This window comes from Lycorma delicatula, chromosome 12 (genome assembly GCF_047948215.1).
Source record: "Lycorma delicatula isolate Av1 chromosome 12, ASM4794821v1, whole genome shotgun sequence".
Classification (NCBI taxonomy): Eukaryota; Metazoa; Arthropoda; class Insecta; order Hemiptera; family Fulgoridae; genus Lycorma; species Lycorma delicatula.
The window spans coordinates 31,175,263-31,190,058 of NC_134466.1; the positions used below are offsets into that span (position 1 = coordinate 31,175,263).

General features: G+C 29.8%; 1 protein-coding gene across 1 annotated transcript in view; it reads right to left on the reverse strand.

The window, feature by feature from the left end:
- Positions 1-13,913, reverse strand: part of LOC142333384 (protein takeout-like) — a 31,645-nt gene extending 17,732 nt beyond the window's left edge. The window contains exons 1-2 of the mRNA XM_075380406.1: positions 13,835-13,913; positions 807-899 (exon numbers count right to left, since the gene is read on the reverse strand). Coding sequence (XP_075236521.1) covers positions 807-899; positions 13,835-13,913 — 172 coding nt within the window. The remainder of the gene's footprint in view (positions 1-806; positions 900-13,834) is intronic.
- Positions 13,914-14,796: the final 883 nt, after the last annotated feature.

Here is a 14,796-nt window from a genome sequence, read left to right on the forward strand (position 1 = left end):
GTGTTCTAAATAACATTACATCTTGGCTTGCCAGCCCAAAAAGGTTCTGCGTTACAAAGAAAAAGGTCATCAAGCTTTTTATGAGTCTTGAATCAAGAAAGTTATATCAGATAAATGTACAAAAATGGATTGTCAAGCAATCTAAAAAATAATATAAAAACAAAATTCAATTAAAAATAATAACTATAATGAAGTAGTAAATTACAACAATATAACACTTCCTTCTTTGGGGCTGTATATTATCTTGATTATCAAATATTGGCTACTTTAAAATGGTTTATCATTATAATTAACTATGTCACATATTATTACACTGATAAATTGTAAGAAAATATTTAAGATTATTATTATGGATTTAAAAATTAGTTTTAAATATCTGTAAAGTGATGGAATAGTCGATAGATTATTTTTAACTAAACTTGTTTTGTAAGCTGGCATCGGTTGTAAACTAATCCACATAAAGGTCTGCTTTTGAATTTAAAAAAATCTGTTATAATTTTAAGAGGAAAATGAAGTAACTGATTTCTAGTCATGGAATTTTCTACTCAGTGATTTATTACAGGAGCTATCAACTGCTAACAATATAATTATACTTTATTTTTTTGGTGGTTAAAATAAATTAAAATTATTTGAGGTCATTTCTATGTTTCAAACATCATCATGTTAGTTTTTTAGAGACATGATATTGGTCCAGATATTTAAAACAGCTCGAAACAAATTTATTTACATAGACAATTAAATATTATACCCTCCCTATAGTTCAGAACTTTGTTAATTTTAATTTAAATAAATAGTAAAATTCCAACCTGCTATTAAGTATGGTCGTAAATGATCGAATGTTCTTCTGATGCACGCATTGATTTGTGGATCTGCTTTTCTGCATGATATAATATATTCAGCTGTAAAAAAAAGAAAAATAAATAAAAAATTGTTAGTATTTTTACAATAATTACTAAATGTAATATCTATTAATAGAATTTTCATTTTGAAATAAATGGGAATAAAATAAAGGTATGAAATGGGACAAAAAGGAAAATAACTGAAAATTAAATATTTAAATAGGAAGTATACAACAAGGAATTTAACCTGTAATCTACCATTTGCACTCCTGTATATGCAAATGGCAAAATAGTAACGAAAATGAAAATGATCTGCAAAGATCATTTTCATTTTACATTTTCAAATTTTCATTTTAAAGATCAATTTTTATTTTACAAAAAGTCTGCTGTAAATTAAATTGAAAATATCAGCTTTAAATCAAAGACTTTATAGCAAAGTGTCTGAATAGGACAAATTTCATCATAAGTAACACTACATTGGAACAAGATTCACATTTTGATTATCTTGGATTTAATGTGTTGTTTTTAAAAGAGAAAGATGTTTTAAATAAGATCAACAAGATTAGAGCAGTATGTGGAACTCTTCATAGAACTTTAAAGAACAAAACAAGGAAGAAAATTAGGATGAAATTTTGTCACATTGTTATTGTTATATGATAGTGAGACCTAGGTCACAGCGAAGGTAAAGATTATTTTAATACAGTCAGCAGAAGTGAGGTTTTTGAGAGTAACAACTGTAGTCAAAATACAATAGATTGACAGGAAGATGTGAGGAATGAGTTAACGATACCTCCTCTGTTAGATATTAAGCAGTATAAAACCATCTGATCTGCCCAGATTGATAGAATGTCAGAAGAATGCCTACCAGCTAAATTTCTGAAATGCAGACAAATGGAAGAAGAGATAGAGGAAGAGCTCTGAAAAGATGGGTGCCATAACAGGTTACATAGTCTACCGATGAAGTGGAAAAGAAGAAGAAGAAGAAGATATATTAAGGCATCTACAATTAATTAATTTAATAATGGATAGAAGTGTAGCAGTTAAAACAATAGGGGGAAACAAAGGTTAAAATACATAAAGCAAATAATTAAAGATGTAAAATGTAAGAAATGTATTGAAATTAAAAGGTTATCATAGAACAGAAAAAAAGATTATTAAATCAGCAAAGTGATTGATAGAAAAAACGTAAATTTTAATTTTTACAGCAGCAGTTAATGTTTTATTAGTACATTTGTGTAATTTAGATGAGGTTCTTCTCAGATGAATATTTTAATTCTTGCAGTGTAAATTGCATTGATATATCATAAAAAAAATTCTGTTACCTTGTAAACATATTAAATTGAATTGTATTTCTTTGTTTAATCTTTATTTTTAAGTATTATGTTTTGATTATATACATTAGTTTTATTAAACTGCCTATTCTATGTGTTAAATATTGTTGCATTTCATTTTTCATTCTCTCATCTGATATATCAAAAGAAATAATTTCTCTCTGGCCTTATTTATTTTTCAATAACTCTCAAGCACACATATTAAAATTTTAATTACAAAATTACGTTTGTATGTGTGTTGATTTCTGTTTATTTTTATATCTTGTTACTTAAAAAAAAGAAAATTAAAATAATTACTATGTTCTTATTGCTCATTGGTTGGTGATATTAATTTAAATTGTAATATTTTGTAATGACAAACCAAAATAAATCTTATAATACAATTTTTTTAAAAAACCTATTTTCAAACTTTTTATCCACCTGTATGATTTATCTTCAGTGGCTGGTATTGCTGTCTTTATATTGGTGTCAGTTAAGATTATTACTAGCGGTATTTTTTTTTTTTAATTAGGCAAACATATATAGAATGTGGTTGAAAAGTGTGTGTGATTTTAAATAGTGTATTCATTTAGTACATGATTGTTATATGTTTTACATGTTTATTTATTTAACAATATTCTTTTATTCTAGATAAAAAGAACACATCTTTAGTCACGAATTCGTAATTCCATCGCTAGTTCAAAATAGCCATTACTGATAACATCAGTGGATACCATTATGAAAGTAGCAGCACCAGTTACTCTGAGAATTTCAGTGATTTCAGTGATCAGAAAATGTCAAAAACATTTCAAAGTAAGTTTTAAAAATCATTTTATTATAAAATTTGGTTCAGTTTATTGTTAATAACTAAAAAATTTAGATAAACAAAAAACATTATAATCAATAGGTTTAAACAGTCAAATGTTTTAAAACATGATAAAAAATATAAATTTTCAGGTAGGGATGGTTTTTGAACAATTTTTCAGTTGTACTTAAATGTTCGTTAGTATTTATGATTAAGAACATTGAATAAACTTTGATGAAAACCAACTTTTGAGATACAGCAATCCTTTTATTATTTTTTTTCAAAAACTTGTTTTTTTCTGATAAATTATCATAGACTTCTTTTATTTTTAATTTTTCTTTATTTGTCTTTATAGCTTTCCTATACCACGCTTTGGTTGCATAAAGTACTACACTGATGCAGATAATTTAAAACAGTTTCTTTGTTATACCTTAATCTCTATTTGATACTTTTTTTTTTGTTTGTTTTACCTCTGGGTTCGCTGTCAAGCAATTCATTCCCACAGAGGATGAGATGAATGTTTTGTAGCGTGTGTGAAAAATGCCATGCCTGACTGGGATTCGAACCCAGGACCTCTGGGTGAAAGGCCGAGACGCTACCACTCGCGCCACGGAGGCCGGCTCTCTATTTGATTCTAATAAATCTTTTTTGCTTAAAGCGTCTCTGTTAACTTGCTGTTATGTTTTCTTTGTATCATTCATCCTTTTGCACATTTACTGTCTAAATAATAAAATTGTTATCAATAATTGTAACCATTGTTATCATACAATTGTTAAATATAATTGTAACATCTAGCGTATTATGTTCTTTTATCTTAATATACAAGAGAGTATAGTAACAGGTTTTTTTATTTACTTATTAATAAATCAGTGAAAAAAAAATGGCAAGTTGATTTATTAAAATCAGTGTATCTTGTGTTTCAGTTGAAATTTATCAGTATAATTTTCTCTAATGATACTGGATGTAATATTTAACCCATGTTTAGGTATTTCCCTTAAAATCATTCTTACATAGATTAAACAAAATTACAGGAGTTATACTCTGAAATCATATTCAGTAATCTTTTGAACTTGTGATAAACTTTGAAATTTAATATATATATAAAAATAACATTCAATAAAAAAAAAATCATGGATCTGGATTAAGGAAGGATTTATCATTTTCCATATGTTTTATGATTTTAGTTGTTATAGAAACTAAAATTCAGCTCTGAAGTAATTCCAACAATATGTGAAAAAGAATTGAGGCATTACTTTTAACTATCCTTTAAGGGTAACACAGAATAATCATCATTCCCTTATCTGGAATACAATAAATATAAATATAAAGTAGAGATAAATAGGAAAATAGTATAGATATTAAAAATTTGAATCAATATGAATTTCTATGAAAGTTATTTTAAGATTGCCCTTTATATAACTTCAAAGGTGGGGGGAGGAGGAAAACCTCTCTAAAAAAAAAGAGTGATTAAAAATTCAGTATTTGCCTATACTAAGAACGTATACCTTACTTTATCTTTTACTTTAGTTTTTTTTAGTGTAATTTATTTATTTTCTAGCCAGTCCGGGCTTTTTTTGTAGACCCTCCCTGTGTTCATTAACCTCATGCGTGTGAGAATAATACTGATAGATAACAATTGAAGAATGTTCCTATTTATAAAAATTATCAGTGTATTGTAATTTCTTCAGAGCATCAGTTTGGTCAGCATAGAATTCGAAACTCTGAATAATCTGAAGTATGTGGGTTTCAGAATAGTGGGCCTCCATCTTAAAAATAATAGTTAGCCAGTTACCTGCTGACCTTTGTACAGGTAAAAAGGTATTTTGTATGGTTTTAGTGTTACCTGACAAACACCACGAAGAGGTGACTTCTTTTCTCATTTTTTGTTTTATGTCTTTTAGTTGCATAAGCCAGAGGCATGGGGCAGCCAGTCGCATTGCATTAACAGTAACAATAGCAGTGGCTGTGTTAGTACACCCTCGCACCTTTAAAGCTACTTTTATCGGCCAAAAAATACTTTTTTTTTATAGAAAATTTAATTTCAAATGATGCAGGTAGTCTCTGAATTCGATTTAATCACTGGTTGGACATAGTAAAGTTGTTGGACGTAGTAAACTGGTTGGACATAGCAAGGAACATAATTCAGTTGTTACTGCAATCAATAGAAACTGAAAAATTTTGTAACGGTAATATTTCTACGCCCTATCCAGGTATGAAAACAATGTTCATGCAAAATTTTAGCTCAATCGGTTCAGTAGTTTTTACTTGAAAGAGTAACAGTTCCACTCGTATAAATCAGATTCTCAAGGTTATGTCCAATTAAATTCATATAATGATAAATGACTTTTGTGGAGCATGAAACACAGATTTTTCAGTCACCAACTACGATTAACGGCGTAGATTTTCATAATATTCAATGTTTTTAATCAGAATACAAGTCTATAAATGAAAGAAAATTTAATTTTTAACAATTTATGTATATTTATCTTGCGCACGCACACACCATTACTATGAATTAAATTTATTTATGATGAAATTGTAATGTACTATAATACAACAATAGCTTATAATAGACAATCTACAGTTTAATGTTTTTTTTTTTTTACGCAACTTTATCCTTAGGATAGACAAGATATGCTGACACAAGACGATGACGGCGAGAGGGGATTATTCAGAAATACAGTAGCTTTTATGTTCACCACATTATCTAATGTGATATAATACAAATGTAAGCCTCTTTCTAGTAAGCCTCTTTCTATCATTCTCTTTCTCACTCTCTCTCTCTCTCTCTCCCCCCCAAACAACTACAGCTTAATCTCCGTTTTTTTACCTCCCATGTTAACTTTTTTCTACTCTCTCACCCAATGTTATTCTTTCTTTTTTTGTTTGCCTTTCTTTAATGCATCTTTTTATTGACATTCATGTGTAATTTAACATTTGGAAATACTAAGTAGATTTCACAATATTATTTTATTGTATGACATGTTGATCGTACAAGGAAGAAATAATATGTGCCTACAATGATGGTATTATTTTCATTTTATTTGCATTAATGAAAATAGAAATTATTTATCTTATACAAATATAAAATATATTTTATTTTCTTTATAGTTTTCAAAAATGAGGTTATAATATTTAAACCGATATTTATACATTTTCAAGGCTTACTCTGCAAATAATATACCGGTTTCAATGATCTTTTTTTTTAATTTTCTAGAGGAAGTCTCGTTGTAAATTTTTTCCTTTCATCTTAATGTTTAAATATTTAAATAGATAATTATAATGTCTACATAAAACGATTTGAAGATAGTTTTTATAGGCCATTCTAACTTAGTATTTGTTTATTGCAGCATAATGATATATTAATTGATTTCATAGGATGTTCAACTAGTACTTTCAGTTCTAAGAAGAAAATAATAGTTGGTACACTTAAGGTAAAGCTTACGTTCGGCAAACCATTTTTCGTTTCCTTCAAATTTTCTTTTTTATCAAAGTAGGTTTCATTTGCGTCTTTCCATACGGTAAGCATTTTTTGTGTACTCTATCCGTATTTTAAATAAAATTAAAATATATAAAATAAAATGTTTTGAAATAAAGAGAATAGCATTACAAGTCACTCTCGAAAATGTCGCAAACATTATTTATTTTATTTATTTACAATTTAAAACTTACATGGTCATCCGTCAGACCTAAGTCTGTCGACAGATATACTAAAGAGTATTATTACATTATTAAGTGGTTAATGTAATAACCAATTTTATGTAACAACTAAAGATATTATTAGTTTTATAATACTTATAATAGTAGTACAATTATAAAATTAATTTTACAAAATTAGACTAAATATTTAAAAACTAATGAACAAATTATTTCTTTAATAATTGTAATGTATTAGATTTAGTAACTAAAATTATATTCAAGAAACAAAATATACTTATACAAAATATATACTTAATTACAACAACGAATTACACAATTAATATCTTGTTGCAACAATTACTTAAAGAAAATAAATAACTAAGCTTTAACCATTCAACAATACATTATTTATTGATTTACAATAATTATCAACATTAAAATAATAACTATAATCATGTTATAATTGTCTGGACTGCCAGTATAAATCCAACATGAATCCTGTTAGTACCTATTACGTTATAAGTAATGCCCACTCAATGAGAAGTTTTTTTAAATCATTTTTTTTTATTTTTACATTATTGAGGTGATTCGGTAAAGAATTAAGTAATGCAGGAACAACGTACTTCTTTAATCGTTTACCGTAAGTATTATTATATCTATCTGTGATAAAGCTCATTGCTCTCAAATTGTATCCACTTTCTATATTCTGAAAAATAATAATAATTATTGTTAGGCAGTATATTACAAACAGTCAAAATCCTTGTTTTTTAACCGATCACTAGATATGAATAAAACTTACCGATTGGAATAAAACAAATTTTCACCGATAAAGTACGTGGAGTCCCTGGAATGCTGTCAACATTATATGTTATACGATCGCAAAACATTACATTTTATAAAAAGGAACGAAATGATTTAGATATGTAGTTTTAACTTAAGGTCAATCGGTAACAATTCAAATATATTAACGAAACTTATTAGACAATAATCTTATCTTATTAGAAAATCGGCTTTATAACATTTTGAAAATATTTTCGGACTTTAGTTTTCCCAGGACATGAAATTTTAATATATGAATATAAGTGTATATCGATCAGTTGATTAGTTGACGTTAATTCAGAGGCTAATAAGAAATTACAATGTGTATTTGGTAAGTAAATTGTCGACCTTGTAGTAAATAAATGTTTAATCTTTATATTTTCTCCGGGGAACAAATTTATGTTAAATATCATTTTCTATGATATCGAATTTATCAATCTTCTTATTTTCATTTCAATTTCTTTTTTTTTATCTCGACAATATCATGCATCTAGTACCGACATAATTTGCTTATTATCTACTGCATCCTAATTAGACAAGAAATCTGAATAATTTTATGGCTAAATGCATCAGAAAAGTTTTATTTATGAACTTCTTAAATGTCATTATTTAACACGATGGACATCATTGTAAATACAGAAACGCTACCTCATAAATTTCTATTTAAAAACCACAAATCACTTTGCAAACGTTATGGTTTTTATATTCATACGGTATTTATATTTATATGGTTTTATATATTGGGCAGTATTTTTAGTCTTAATCTGAAATAAATTGGTGTAATATTTTAATAAAATTTTTACGAATTAATGAAATTCCACAGTAAAAATTCAATCCTTTTAAAATGTCCAAACAGAAAACGTTTCACGATAAGGTATGTCAATTTAATATTAAATGGATGTGTATTTTAACGGGCAATTATAAAAGTACATCTGTACAAAGTTAATAACTTTTATGTGAAATTTTGTAATGGCCGAGTGTAACGTATGAATATGTAAAAGATTAAAATACCAGCATTCACTAGTTTTTAATAATAGTGTAATTTGGTGAAAATTTATTTTACTTTTGTTCCTTGATAACAGTTACTTAAAATAATGAAATATGACCCAAACACGATTCTTATTATCGCAAAGCAAATCCGATAAAAAATAAACCGTTAATAGTTGGCCTAACCGCAAAAAAAAAAGAATTTAAAAAACAAGTTCTTTAAATTTTGATTTTTTGAAGATAGTAGGAATTGAAGAAATGTAGGAATAAAAATAAAACATTGTTACACGTATTTAGGGTGTATGTAAATATGTATATTTATTCAATCGTAGCAGCTGAACGGCTGAACCGATCGGGCGATCGTGCAGGTCACAAACCCTTCCAAATGATTCGTTCACCGAAGTCATTTCGTAGAAAAGTCATTAACCTGTTAGCTGTATGCGCTGTGACGCCAACTTGTAGGAACTAACCCTAATTGATTTCCACTTCTGTTAAGCAACTAATGAAGTTTGTTAAAACAGCACAATAACGATCACTACTAACTGTATTTAAAAAAAAAAGATTGGACCCACAATGCGCGTTTTACTTACACTGATCCAGATTCCAATTTTCGCTTCGTGTAAAGATTGTTCGTGTAATTCATAGAGGTTAGTTATCGACCGTAGTCGAGTATTTTGCGAATTAATATACCCTCCCAGATAAAACCAAGCTTCATCTGTAAAAAACGTAATCTCTAGATGTCGAGGACACCTACGGAATTTTGGTAAAAAAAACCATTTAAACCGTTGACAATAATTTAATCTTTTGGCATGATGTGTTGATTTAATTTCTCAAACACACATTACTTTGCAGGAGAAAAGTTTCAGTTCTTCCTTACAGTATTATGTGCAAGAACGATATCTTGCACTTAAAAGAAACCCACATGGCAACCAACCTAACGCCGAAATAACAGAATACGTAATTCTAAAGCATACTGCACAGCCAATTTCCAAACGCAATGTTATTCGATTATTTAATATTTATTGTTTATTGTATGTAATACGTTTTCGTAGTATTTTATATTATGCTTTACTTTTTCCTATTTTTCCTGCATTATGTGCGGTTTGTTTATTAATTTTATTTTTTATTTGTGTTAGTTTATAACAGAGTGTTTCTAAAATGGTGAGCTGGGTATACTTCTTCGGATTCTACTTGTAAAATTTAACATAAAGTATCCTTAGGAAAAATGGCAACTTCTCCTTCGTTCACCCCCTGTCCATCCATAATTTTGTTATTTTTATATAAAAATTTATATCTCGCTTTTCCAGAGAAAAGGATTTCCTCTCTGCTTCTTTTATTTTCCTGGCTCTATAGCCAGCTCTAGAGCAGTGGTCTCCAAAGTGGGGTATGGGTATAAATAATAAATAACTTGATTTTTGCCTCCCCCCCCAACACACACACACACACACATATATATATATATATATATATATATATATATATATATATATTATGTGGGTACAACTTTTGATTATTTTCGTGTTAGGGGTACGCGATCAAAAAAGATTTGGAGATCGCCAATGCTGCAAGAAGGAAAGTACGATAATCTGTCAAAAATGAGGTATGAGTTTTTATTTTATATTTCTCGACGTTTCATGACTTAGGAACTACAAAAAAAACAAAAAAAAACAAGGGGTAATGTTGGAGCTTACTGACTGGATAAACTGATTCTGATTTGAAATTTTGTACAGTTGGTGTATATGGGGCAATTTATTGATAAAAGTGTTTTGAGATAATATCTCCAAGGGGTGTGGTAGATAGTTTTATGGGGTAAATTTTCTCATAATTTTTTAAATGTAATCCTACTTTATATTAAATTCAATATATGTTTATCTTTTCATTTAATAGAAAATATTGTCCTAAAATTCTCCTTTTCCAAAAATTTAAAAATATGTCTTTTATTTATTTATTATTTTTAACCGAATTTTTTTATGTCTTTCTAGACATAGTAGTTGTGCAAGTGACCCAAAAAAATACTTTGTTGGTAATATTGTGGTGGGGGGTGAGCCGATCAAAGTTTAAAAATATCAATTTTTTTGAATCTTTAAATTTTTTTGTGATTTATTTAAACATATAATTATAACACAATAAACATACGGTAAAACATCATCATAAATTACACTCGCCCAAGAAAAAGAAATCTTAGGTAACTTTTCTCATGTACCATTATTATTCCACTGTATAAGAATAAATAACCAATGTCAAGAAAGTATTACAATTTTGTTGTCATATTTAAAAAAAAATTTATCATATACAATTTTCGTAACAGTTAATTTTAGTAATATTTTAAGTTCATAGAGACTAGATTTTTTTGGTACATAGGTAACAGTAATAATAATATTGTAATTAACATTACTCTTAACAATTGCTCGCGGAAGGACTGTAAAAACGAAAATCAAGAGGATTATACTTTGTGGAAACTGGTCGAAGGAAATATTTTTAGAATGATTGATGATACACATCAACAAGCTACCGAAATTACGTGAATATACCTGTATAAAAGATTTCAATTATCATCGTAAAGGTGATTTCTTGAAATCAAAGAAAAGGTGTCATCTTTCTTTATTTTTCACTTTAGTTTTTCATTAAGAAGAGTTGTTCATATAAACATTAGATCTTCCTCTTTGAATTTAATCATACATTTGCCTTATCTGCGTATAAATTTCTACAAAACGCAGTTTTTTATGTTTAAAAAACATCTCACACTTCGAATTTCACATTTTGCGAGATTTACTATTGCTTCAACAACTTAATAGCCAGATCTATCTGTAGCCCTATTTTGTAAAAATAGAAAAGATTCAGAGAGTGCACGCACGCGCACGGCTTGCTGTTGACCGCTATCTGAAAACTGAAGAATCTTATATACTACGGGAGGCTATTTGATCTCAGTCACTTAGAGTTAACGTCAAAACATTCACTGTATAAACCCATTAAGACTGAATTGCTGATCCTTATCGTTTGAAGCAGACAAGAAGATTGTATTTAAGCCCGAGATTACAGCCTGATTTTGAGGACAGTTGCCTTTAAAGGTTATGGGTATAATGCCACGTAGCCCTCCGGTACGTTTCAGGTTCCTATATTCGGCTGCTAATCGGCAGAGCAGTGCATCCTGCACGATGAATCAAGTAATCACATCAAGATAGTCTGATTATGCCAGAAACTACTGATGATACGTAACAAGAAAAGGGTCGATTTACGGCACGTTTAATTCATGTTTGATTTTAATCAGCGATTGGAGGTACAAGTGGATGAATGACAAGAAGTCTTGATTACTAATCCAGGACGACATGTCCTGGAGGTTAGGCTGTTGTCTACCGAATGTGATAGCTGATGTTTCGTATGTCAGATTATATAGTGCCGGAAAGCGTAAATGATTTGAGGTGTTCAGATCAGGGTAACTAGAAATGCACATCTCATTAGAGATCCTCGTGAAGCGCATATTTGGTCACTTGCCCGGCCTTATTCTCATCGCATGGAAATTGCATTTCCATGCAAGTATAACTCAGCTAATTAACCTTAGTATTGCGTGATTCAAAAGGGATTTTACAACTTTAAAAGGACATAAAACTTTATTGAGGTAACATACAGATTCAGTTGAGGTCTCATTTCATAAAAAAAATCACATCAAATTTGTCATCCAACATTCACTTTGGTTCGAATATGGCTTCCATTTGTAATGCGACATACATGTCATCCTGAAGTCGATTTCATTCCTTTAATTTCACACCTTTACAGCTGCAATGTTAATTTGAAGTCTTAGCTCAACAAGATCAGCAAGAAAATGTGGTATGTAAAGCTATCTTTATCTTTAGGTGTGCTAGATTTTTTATTGTGAAAAAAGTGTCAAATCTGGGTAGTGAGTGGCCATTAAATTGGACCTTCATGAGTAATCAACCGACCTGGGAATCGAGTATCAAGAAAATTTCGGACTTCTAGGAGGTAGTGAGGTGGTGCTCCGTCTTGTTGGCAGTAATGGTGTATATCTCGGTCATCATCATCATCATCTAACTGAGGAATTAGAAAATTTTGAAGCATGTCCCGATAAACGATAACATTTAGGTCGTCTCCTGGAGAAAGAACGAGCCGTATAGTTTTTGTTTGCTTATGGCAGGGGTCGGCAACCTTTTGAGTCAGAAGAGTCAAAAATTACAATTTACAAAATTTCAAAGTTTTTAAAGAGCCACAAAATTTTATTTCAACGTTTTTAAAGAGCAACAACATTTTTTCGAAAATAGGTTATTAAATAACAATTTATAGGTACTTATACTTATAATTATTATTTTAACTCTAATTTTTAAATAATAAAAGCTATAAAATAGATAAATAATAAAATAGGTAATTTATTAAATATATATTTTAATAAAAACACTTTCGCGGTAATATCCAACAGTAGTACTTTGTTTCGTTTTTGACAATTCTTATTGACTTCAAAAAAGTAGTTAGGTATCTTATTTGGAAAAGAATATGTATAATATGTATTTTAAAAATATAATACTTATTATGTTACATATCTGTACTTCGGTTTTTTTATTATTATATATATATATATATATATATATGTACACACATACCTTTGAGAAGATAATTCGCTTCTAACTCTTTTACTTGAAACAACAAACTGTACGTCACAGCCAAACCACTGTTGAAGACGCAAAATTGTCTTGCGTCGAAAGCGAAGTAAAACCTACATAGAAACATCCGACGACGGCGTCATTCGAGAGCGTCTGACGGACTGACGACAGTGACGACGCGTGTCACGGGGGAGGGGTGCGGTGAAAAGCGAGTACAAGTGGCAAAGCGATAGAATCGGTGCCTAATCCTCGTTAATCGATTCAGAACGATTTTTAAATGTTTTTTTTTTTTTTTTTTTTGATAAAATAAATAATATTTGCGTATGGAACTAAAGAGCCGCAGCTTCATATCCTAAGAGCCGCATGTGGCTCGCGAGTCGCAGGTTGCCGACCCCTGGCTTAGGGCACAAAAAACATAGACATGGCTATCACGAATGTGCTGCAAAATTTCATGAGGGTTTTCGCTACCCCGGCAGTTATGGGTGTTCACCTTGCTACTGATGTGAAACGTAGACTCATCACTAAAAATTAAATCGTCTAAAAATGTATTCTATCCGTCATTTCCACACAAAAATGCAGCCGGACTACTTTTGTCGTCATCTATAATGTATTGAACTACGGTTAGTTTGTATGTCTTTAAGTACAATCATTTACGTAATACGCGCCAAATAGTCGTTTGTGGAATGTCAGTGGCACGTGACACACGTCGTGTTGATTTCTTTAGACTAGTGCAAAGCTTTCTCTGAGTTCTAAAGTCGCTTCAGGGACGTGTGGGCGTCCTAGTGATTTTGTATGTTTAATTATCATAATCTCTTCAAAAATTACGTTGAACTACAGTTACTGCCTGCAAATCGTTAAACCAAAATATAAAGCGAGCACGTTCCGTACCAGGAAATGGATCCATTTTTAGCAACATTGATGACATCCACCGGAGTTGGTCTAGTGGTGAACTCGTCATCACAAATCAGCTGATTTCAAAGTCGAGAGTTCTAAGGTTCAAATCCTAGTAAAGGCAGTTACTTTTATACGGATTTGAATACTAGATTGTATATACCGGTGTTCTTTGGTGGTTGGGTTTCAATTAACCAGACGTCTCAGGAATGGTCGATTTGGGACTGTACATGTACATTCATACATATCATCCTCTGAAGTAGTACATTACGGTGGTTCCGAAGGCTAAAAGAAAGAGAAAGAGAGAGCAACACTAGTGACAGCACTGGTAGCTAAATTCGGTACTAATGAACTGCGTGAATCAGATCTTGACGTGTTTTACTTTGAAGTGAGACCTGAACCGAGTCTGTAAGTTATCTCAATACATTTTTATGTGTTTTTGTAGTTGTGAAGTCTTTTTTGATCCACCTGGTATTGATGAAATATCTTTTATGGGAGCGGTATGCATCAATTGTTAATTTCTGGAAGGTTTTATTAATTTTAACTTATCTATCATCTTCTTATAAATTTTTTGATTTCTTTTTAAATTTAATTTTAACATAATTTACGTAGATTTTTTTGGTAGTAACAGTTAATTCATATTTATCTATTGGTAATGATTTTAAAAGAAAATATATGTAGCAAAATAGGCATTCTTCTTCAAGAACATGCTAGATTGATTTTAGTTGGTGCTAAGTTAATGTCAATTTTATACCTCATTGCGGTGTTAGTCTGCATTGCGGGTTACCTTTTGCGGTGTTAGTCTGTATTAATCATCAACTTTATTTACAGAATAGAAATAATATTCAAAGTGTATCATGAATAAAAGGCTCATAACTTTGTGAAGAATGATTCAA